This window comes from Suncus etruscus, chromosome 7, assembly GCF_024139225.1.
Source record: "Suncus etruscus isolate mSunEtr1 chromosome 7, mSunEtr1.pri.cur, whole genome shotgun sequence".
Lineage (NCBI taxonomy): Eukaryota > Metazoa > Chordata > Mammalia > Eulipotyphla > Soricidae > Suncus > Suncus etruscus.
In genome coordinates this window covers 1,018,901-1,029,128 of record NC_064854.1, presented here as the reverse complement: position 1 = coordinate 1,029,128, position 10,228 = coordinate 1,018,901, and the positions used below count along the sequence as shown (strand labels likewise).

Genomic DNA, 10,228 nt, shown 5'->3' with positions numbered 1-10,228 from the left:
TCTCAGAAGACGACAAGCAGATGGCCAGAAGACACATGAAAAAGTAATCGACATCACTTATGAGGGAAATATAAATCAAGACAACAATGAGACATCATCTCATACTAGTGAAAATTGTACATATATCAAATATAGAAACAATTTGTGCTGGTGGGGGATGTGATGAGAAAGGAACTCTCATCCATTGCTGATGGGAATGTTGTCTGGTTCAACCACTGTGGAAAATGGTATGAAAAGTCTTCAATAAACTTAGAATTGAGCTACCATATGAACCACCAATTCCACTTTTGGATACCTACCCCAGGATTTAAAAACATCCATTTAAAAGGAAGTATACACACCATTATTCATTGTTGCACATAGTAAAACAGCTAAAATACAGAATCAAACTAGCATCCAAGGACAGATGAATGCATTATGAAGATGAGTATATAGACACAATGAAATGTTCTGCATCTGCAATGAATGATTTAAGTAAAGCAATTTTCTGCAACCTGGTGAAACTGGAAGATCTCATGTTGATTGACGTAAACCTGAAGAAAAACAAGCACACTATGATCTCATTTATCTGTGGTATACGGAATAGCTGGATGAAAAAATGTAATGTAGTAATAGGGGATCCCTAGATCACCTAAACCCCAGAGCTGGGGGGGGGGGGGGTAGAAATCAAAGGAAAAAAAAAAACAAGATGAGAAAGAGAGGTCATGAGGGAACAGGAAGTGGGGCTTTGGTTGTATTGGTTTGAGGGAGAGTGGGAGATTGGAGTTGACACTGGTGGTGAGATTGGTGCTGCAATATTCTATGCCTAAAACTCAAGTGTAACTTTGTAAGTCACAGTTCCTTAAATATATTTTTTAATATTTCTTGTTTAATTCTAAGTAAAAAATGTATAAAGATGTTGATTTAGTTATTCATAGCTGAGCTTTGGTAATACAACATTCCAGTACTTGGGCCAGAGCAACAGCACAGTGGGTAGTATGCTTGCTTTGCCAGCACAGGTTCAAAACCCTGCCATCATGTATGGCTCCCCTTTGCCTGCCAGAAGTAATCTGAGGGTAGATTCAGGAGTGTGGCCCAAAAACCAAACAAAATATTCCAGCACCAATCCTACCACCAGTGTCAACTTCACTTGTATCCACTGGTTCCCTCCTGGCCCCCAGCCTGCCTCTAGACAGCCATATTTTTAGTTTAGTGATTTAGTTTGGGTCTTCTATTTTTATCGTTGTTGGCTCTGGGGTTTAGTCATACACATGCCACACCTCTACTCTACTTGTGTACCAGAGGTCCTTGACCTGCCTTTCACACTACTTCCTATCTCTTCTTGCTCCCCACTTTGGTTTCTATCCTTCCCTATCCTTTTTCTTAGAGATAAGAATTATGATCTAAGTATTCCACCCTCCTTTTAATGCCTTGAATTCCATAGTCCTGATATTCTATATACCACAGAGAAGTGAGATGTGTGATTGCGCTGTCCTTCTGATTTACTTCACATGGTATCTTCCAGTTCCCTCCAAGTTGCAGTGAATTGCATGATTTCACCATTCCTTGCAACTGCATAGTATCATGCTCAGTGAAATTAGAGAGAGAGAGAGAAAGATGCAGAATGGTCTCACTCATCTATGGGTTCTAAGAAAAATGAAAGACATTCTTGCAATAATAATTTTCAGAGACAAAAGAGAGGAGGGCTGGAAGTTACAGCTCACCTCATGAAGCTCACCACAAAGAGTGATGAGTTTAGTTAGAGAAATAATTACATTGTGAACTATCCTAACAATGAGAATGTATGAGGGAAATAGAAAGCCTGTCTAGAGTACAGGGAAGAGTGGGGTGGGGTGGGGAGGAGGGAGATTCGAGACACTGGTGTTGGGAATGTTGCACTGGTGATGGGGGGGGGGGGTGTTCTTTACATGACTGAAACCCAACCACAATCATGTTTGTAATCAAGGTGTTTTAATAAAATACAAAAAATTAAAAAATTAAAAATAAATAAATAAAAGCTATCTTTAAAAAAAAGTCACTTTTTTTACCATCATTAATTTGCTTTCTTCTTCCATAATGTTTCTGATGTAAAAATCCTTGGTGGTACCATATTCACTATGCCCTTTAATTTCTTCTGCAAACCAAATAGAGAAGAAGAAAAGAGAAAGGGGAAGGAAAAAAAGAAAAGAAAAAGTGGAAGAAAATTAAGAGCCCATTGCTGTGAGACAGAAGAGAAAGTCAAAGGCTTTCTTGCATGAGGCTGACCCAGGAACCCCAGCATGCCATGTGATCCAACGAGGCTCATCCAGAGTAATCCCCAAGGACCACCAGTACTTAATGTGGTGTACTCTTCCCCCCAAGAAATCTGTTGTTATTATCAAAATTTCATAAATGTGGGGCCAGAGTGATAGCACAGTGGTAGGGCATTTGCCTTGCACGCCGCTGACCCAGGATGGACCTGGTTTCAATCCCCGGCGTCCCATATGGTCCCCCAAGCCAGCAGCGATTTCTGAGCACAGAGCCAGGAGTAACCCCTGCGTGTCACTGGGTGTGGCCCCAAAACCAAAAAAATAAAATAAAATTCATAAATGTATAACAGAAAAATTATTTTGAAATTATTTTAATTTAGACATAGAAAACACCTTGGAAGAACAAAAAGGGAGAAACAAAATATATAGGCAAATTTTTACTCCAAGTCTTCTCCAAGTCTCATATCTTCACCAGTCTCCAAGATGGAAAACATTCTTCTGTAAAGGTATTCAGCCACCACTGTACAAAAAAGAAAAAGATATATTAATTTTAAGTATATATAGTATTATAACAAAAATGAGTATAGCAGTATATCATCTTTTTGACCAAGATAAGAAATATGAATTAGATAGCAAATAATTAACCAAGAAGTGTTTCAAACTGATGCACAATCGGCCAGTTGAAAACAGGAATGTGGGGTCATAGAAATAGGGTATTTGCCTTGCATGCAGAAGGATGGTGGTTCGAATCTCAGCATCCCATATGGTCCCCCAATAATTCTTTAAACTATAACTGTGAACACTCAATAAAGTGGCTTATTAAAACTGTAATTGTAATTCAAAAATATATGTTAGTACTATGAAGTTAAGAAAAAATAAAGCAGTGAAAGAAATATTTCCAAATATATACTTTAACACTCTATGCTTTAAGTACCTATGTTACTAAACTGTACTGCTATAAGTAAAATACCTACAATATTTTAACTCCTTTAAATAATCACAGTAATATTAATTTTAATTGCTATAATCTTATAAAAAAAGTTTTAGTATAAAAGGAAAATAAATTTAACCTAATAATAGAAAAACCTATGGTTCTATTTCACTTATAAATTCAAAATGATTTAAACAGTGATGTTATCTAAAGCAGGAAAACATATTTTTCTCCAAGAATCATAGTTGTCAGGGCAAACCATGAAAACAATAGGTCTTCTGATAACTTTTCTCATAAAATGTTTGACTTAATGTAAAAAAATAAGAAAAGATATTTTTAGGCCTCAACTTTAATAATAAAATAAAGGTCGCTTTAATATAAAGCTTACATACAAAGGTTTAAAATTAGTATTCCCTCTTAAGATTAATGTTCCAGAGACTGGAAAATTTGCATAACAAATAAGGTGTCTGCCTTGTAAGCAGCCAACCTGAGTTCTAAACTATTGTTCCCACGGCACTGCTAGGAGTAATTTTTTTTTTTTTTTTTTTTTGTGGTTTTTGGTTCACACCCGGCAGTGCTCAGGGGTTATTCCTGCTCCAGGCTCAGAAATTGCTCCTGGCAGGCACGGGGGACCATATGGGGCACCGGGATTCGAAACGATGACCTTCTGCTTGAAAGACAAACACCTTACCTCCATGCTATCTCTCTGGCCCCTAGGAGTAATTCTTGAGTAAAGAGCCAGGAGTACCCTCTGAGAACCATCAAGTGTGGTCCCCAAACCAAAAAGAAAAAGATAATGTTTAATATTCAGATTAAAAATAAAGTACTGGGGGCTGCAGTGGTGGTGCAAGGCGTAAGGCATCTGCCTTGCATGCGCTAGCCTAGGACGGACTGCAGTTCCGAGTCCCATATGGTCCCCCAAGCCAGATGCGATTTCTGAGAGCATAGCCAGGATTAACCCCTGAGTGTCACTGGGTGTTGCCAAAAAAACAAAAAACATAAAACAAAAACAAAAAAAAAAATCACCAATTAAATCTGCTCCACAATAGAATGGGATGCAAAAACAAGTTGATTTTGCTCTATGCAAAGAGATCTCACAGACTCAATCCCACTTCTTATTTAGTAACTAGTAACTAGGCAACTATACTAGACAATCTCAGATTTCCTAATCCTGCTTCACATCTTCCCAATGATTCGGAGTATAGGCTCCATATTTCTCAAGAATAACATAATAATAATTTCTGAATGAAGCAGTGAGATTTGGAGATTTGGTTTGCTTCAGTTCTCATTTTATACAATGCTAAATATTTTTGTGGTACTTACACTTCCTAATAACAATAACCCAGATTTAAGTTCATCTGACAATAGTCACTTGTTATTAAAAAATAAAATTTAGGAGCCAGATAGTTCAGTCAGTAGGAAGCTTTCCTTGCACATATAGCCAATTGGAGTTTGATCCCCAGCATCCCATCTGATCCCTGAGCCCAGAGCAAGGAGTAAGTTCGAAACACTGCCATGGATGGCTCAAAACAAAAACCAAACAAGACACCAAAAAATTCTTACCAGAGCCTGAGAGACAATACAGGGTCTAAGGTCTAGAAAGTGGCTGACTTTAGTACTTGTAAGAATGCTCCCTGAGCATCATCAGTATGGCCCCACAAAAGAGAGTAACTTTTTGTGTGTTTGTTTGGGGCCACATCCAGAGGCGTTCAGGGCTTACTCCTGGATTCCTGGCTCTGTACTCAAAAATCACTCCTGGCAGGCTTGGGGGACTATATGGAATGCCAGAGATCAAATCCTGGTCAGCTGCATGCAAGGCAGTGCTGTGCTATAGCTCTGGCCCCAAAAGACAGTAACTTTTACCAGCATCCATGGTACTTAGTATTTATGAGTTTTCTAGTTTACAAGCTATTAATCAATATTAAGGATATGGTAAATAACACTCAGAGATGAGAGAAATACAGAAACCAGTCTAAGTACTGCATTTCATACAGACTGCTCTAAATGTTCACTATCAGCAAGGATCCCAATAATCTTCATCAATTTAAAGGCAGAAAGCATATAGGAAAGAAAGCCAGGACCAGTTAGTCTTTTCTGTGCCTCTATTATACCTAAACTGTTAGGATATCCACCCATTATTAGCAGTGACTTATTACAATAAGAACACCCAGATTTCTCCCACGTAATGTTTGTGTCTAGACACCTAATAGATGCTTGAGATCACAGATAACACTGACACATACATATATAATGTATTTTTCCATTATGTATATATATTGTGTATACCTACAATAAAGCTCAATTTAAAAATCAAAAATAGTAACAGATTAATGATCATACAAATACAATATAAAAATAGTATGTTAGTAGTATGTTATTAATAGTATGTTAATATGTTATCTTAAGATACATTACTGTAGGTAATATTTTCAAACCAAGGCTGATTACAGGTAACCCAAAATTGCTAATAAGGGGGAGTCCTCTAGCTTCTTGACCAAAATTATTTTTAGAGTTTTACATGACTTACCTAAGTCACAACCATGAAAAGAAAAACGCTCTCTTTTGTGATTAGACACTGAGAAGCTAAGTAAATTGCCCAAGTCTATGACAGCAATTGGTTACAAGAAGATTTGAATCTAAGTTGTTCAGTGAATTTATATCACCATGATGTTCAGACAAGGAGCATTTTGTCTGATCTTTAAAATCAATGTGCTAATATACAATGCAAAGGACATTTGTAATACCGGTGCTTTGCTCTGTAATACTTGCTTTGTTATATACTAAGTGTCAGTGACTCCTTCCTTGACCCTTTAAAAATCTTTACTTATTAAAAAGAATTTTACTTATTAAAGAAAGTATCATAAATATTGTACAAGATACTACTTTGCCTCTTAATTTCAGATATTCAATAATTATCTATAGATTCTAACAGCATTAAACAGTCAATATATCTATGTATTAATGAAATATGAACACCAGTTTAAATAGTTCAAGTTCTCGTTCCATTTTAAAAATGATCTAACATATCCACACAACTGAGAGGTGGGATGGGGGTTTAGATCCTTGGAAGAGACAAGCACAATTGGGATGGATGTGGTGTTTGAATCATGTGTATGAGAAACCATTATATGCAATGTAAACCACAGAATTTCAATTAAAACATAATCTATTTCATATTTTACTTACACAATGATGTTATTAATAGGGATATGGATCAGTTTCACAAAAAAGCCAATAAATCCCATTATAGCAAATCCTATTGCTGTTGCCATTGCAATCTTCTGGAATTCTAAAATTTGAAACACAAAATTTCCATTATTTTTGTACTGTTAATAATATAAGGAAATAATTAGCAATAACATAACTTACTGTAGGCATTAAGCAATATTAGATATAAAAATTTAAATAAATAAAACAGTATCACACTTTTCATATAACTTAACGTTTCATTATCCTATTTTATTGATAGCTGAGAAGACAGAAGTCCATGCCCATACTAGTGGAATCTAACTGCATTTAATGAAGTAAAAATCAGAAGAAACAACTTTGTTTCAGAGTTCTTTTAACATAACAGTCTAACAATTCTAATTCTAAAATTACTAAAATTTTAATAACAATTGGTCTATTGTCTTTTATGTTATAATAAAACCAAAATGAAAACTTGAAATAGCTAATTCATTTGAATACGATTTTATGTGAAGGTTTCAGACTGGCAATTTTTCTGAACAACAATACTTCCTAAGGAAAGCTCTTTCGAAGTGCCTGGCTGTGTAAGATCTATTTTACGCTGACAAGTCTTCTCTTTCTCTTTCACAATAGTCACCATGCAGAGAATAAAAACTATAATTTCCACTATTCATAGCTGTGTTCCCTGCAAGATTCAAAGCTACCTAAAAGCAAAAACTATAAATTCTCATATATGACATCACATAATAGACTGCATGTATGTTGTTCTATTCCACTCTCAGCTCTTAACTATGATGAAAGCCAATGAATGAATATAAATTCTAGTATATCTTAAAACATACAAATCATAATAATTAAAAAATTCGATCTCCTAGGTCGGTAATTATTTTGCTAAAGTTTCATACTAAAGTTTTTATTTTAGAAGGGTGGAAGAGATATGAGGACAGGGATAAATCCAAAATCATTTCCACTGCGTGAAATGGAAGAGTCTTCAAATTTCTAAAATTATTGAATATAACAAAAGGAAATGCAATATGAAAAATAAAACGAGGGGCCCGGAGAGATAGCACAGCAGCGTTTGCCTTGCAAGCAGCCGATCCAGGACCAAAGGTGGTTGGTTCGAATCCCGGTGTCCCATATGGTCCCCCGTGCCTGCCAGGAGCTATTTCTGAGCAGACAGCCAGGAGTAACCCCTGAGCACTGCCGGGTGTGGCCCAAAAACCAAAAACAAAAAAAAAAAACGAGAGGGCCACAGTGACAACAGCAGTAGGGCATTTGCCTTGCACGCAGCCAACCTGGGTTCAATCCCTGGCATCTCAAATAGTTCCCATGCCTGCCAGGAATGATTTCTTTTTCTTTTTTTTTTGGGGGGGGGTGGTTGCTGAGGGGGGCCACACCGATGATGCTCAGTGGTTACTTCTGGCTAAACACTCAGAAATCGTTCCTGGCTTGGGAGACCATATGGAACACCAGGGAATCCAACCGAGGTCCATCCAGGGTCGGCCACATGCAAGGCAAATGCCCTATTGCTGCACCACTGCTCCGGTCCCTGGTATGATTTCTGAGTGCAGAGACAGAAGAACCCCTGAGTGCTGCCAGGTGTGGCCCAAAAACAAACAAAAGAAAATAAAACTATAATAAATGTTCTTACACCATTTGAAAATACGTTAAAGGGGCCCGGAGAGATAGCACAGCAGTGTTTGCCTTGCAAGCAGCCGATCCAGGACCAAAGGTGGTTGGTTCGAATCCCGGTGTCCCATATGGTCCCCCGTGTCTGCCAGGAGCTATTTCTGAGCAGACAGCCAGGAGGAACCCCTGAGCACTGCCGGGTGTAACCCAAAAACTAAAAAAAAAGAAAAGTTTTGGGGCCGGGCGGTGGCGCTGGAGGTAAGGTGCCTGCCTTGCCTGCGCTAGCCTAGGACGGACCGCGGTTCGATCCCCCGGCGCCCCATATGGTCCCCCAAGAAGCCAGGAGCAACTTCTGAGCGCATAGCCAGGAGTAACCCCTGAGCGTCACAGGGTGTGGCCCAAAAACCAAAAAAAAAACAAAAAAAAAAAAAAAAAAAAAAAGAAAATACGTTAAAGAAAAAATTAGAAAGTATATGCAAACATGAGCGACAATGTTAAAAAACAGAAAAATCAAATAGTGAAGTTCTACATGCCAGAGCCCTGGATTCCCAAACCACAAGGCTCCCTGAGGTCCACCACGGGAACCTGGCTACACAAGCTAGCTACCACTTGAGCAGACACAGAATAAGACAAAATAAAAATGTTGCTAAAAGTAATACTGAGCACTGGGGGCTGGAGAGATCGCACAGCAGCGGGGCTTTGCCTTGCAAGCGGCCTACCTGGGAGGAACCCGGTTCGACTCCTGGCATCCTATATGGTCCCCCAGCCTGCCAGGGGCGATTTCTGAGTAGAGCCAGGAGTGACCCCTGAGTGCCACTGGGTGTGGCCCAAAAACCAATCAATCAATCAAGCAATGGGCAAATAAAGATTTTTTTTAAAAAAGTAATATTGAGCAGGACAATACTATCAAACAAGATTATTAACAAAGGGTGTAGGAAATGCAAATATACTTTTTCTCTTCTCTTAAAACTAGATTACCTTTTCTATCAGGTTTGGTGCATCTTTTAACCAGGCGAATTGAGTCCTTCACAAACTGCCGACTGGGCTCAACAAACTGCATTACCTGATCCATGATGTCTGTTTGAAAAACTAAAAGACCAAAGAAGAAAAAAATATGTACACTGATTAGTTATCATGTTCAAAGGACTTGCTCAGCAACATTCAAATACAAATGGGACCAGCCACCACGAATCCATGATTCAGTGATCAATCAATTCCATTTCATAAAATAAAACCCAGAGAGTACAGGATCCAAGCTAAAACAGGTTATTAGTTTTCTTGGGTTTTTTTTGGCAAACTCTAGCAAAGCACCAAATAAAACCAAGAATGCCCAAGACTTAAAGATCACAACATTAAAGAAAGCAAAATATTGGGCTCCCGTATGTGTATCTTATATAATAATTGAAACTCCCTCAAAACCTTCTAGTTCAATAAATAAAAGCAAGATGGGGCTGAAAGATCAAAGAATTTTCCTTTGGTCATGAAAATCACAAGCACACTACATTTTTATTGTCTATGCGGGGGTTAGATTTATCTATCTATCTATCTATCTATCTATCTATCATCTATCTATGTATATCTATCTATCTATATCTATCTATCTATCTATCTATATATATAGATAGATAGATATATACACCTACCTATATCTATATCTATTTGGTTTTTGGGTCACACCTAGTGACGCTCAGGGGTTACACCTGGCTCTGTGCTCAGAAATCACTCCTGGATTACGGGAACCATATGGGATGCCAGAGATCAAACCGCAGTCTGTCCTGGGTCAGCCGTGTACAAGGCCCTACTCCTGTGCTATCGCTCTGGCCCCAAGATCTATCTATATTTTTAAAACCACACACCTGGCTACACCAAGACCCAGAGTGTCAGAAGCTATCATTAGTTAGAGAGCTAATAGTCACTCAGGAAGCTCTGGATTCAGTCAGAAGAAGCACAGGATTATGTATCTGCAACATGTCAGTTCTTTTAAGGAATCCCACTCAACAGAAATGCCCTTCAATCTGAGTTTTAAGAACAACTGGCATGAGTGTTAATGAGGTGAAGGGAGGAGATCTGGGCTTCCCTGCATCTACAGTGATTAGAACAGCAGCCAAATACAACAACACTCGGTGAGTTTTGAACTACTCAGTGAATGGACACCACTGTGAGCAGGTGGTGACTGCAAGTTCTCTGCAAGCCCCGGTGGGGTCAACTGAGAATTGGAGGAATAATGCACACCAAGCAGTAATACACGCTAGGG

The 10,228-nt window shown here is 38.3% G+C and overlaps 1 protein-coding gene across 1 annotated transcript; it reads right to left on the bottom strand.

Annotated features, from left to right (window-relative positions):
• Positions 1 to 2,583: 2,583 nt before the first annotated feature.
• Positions 2,584 to 9,059, bottom strand: SEC61G (SEC61 translocon subunit gamma). Its single transcript, XM_049777238.1, has 3 exons — positions 8,953 to 9,059; positions 6,346 to 6,448; positions 2,584 to 2,748 (listed from the first exon to the last, which is right to left on the bottom strand). Exons 1-3 carry the CDS (start codon positions 9,044 to 9,046, stop codon positions 2,739 to 2,741), a joined length of 207 nt encoding a protein of 68 aa, XP_049633195.1. The 5' UTR covers positions 9,047 to 9,059; the 3' UTR covers positions 2,584 to 2,738.
• Between the last annotated feature and the right edge of the window lie 1,169 nt (positions 9,060 to 10,228).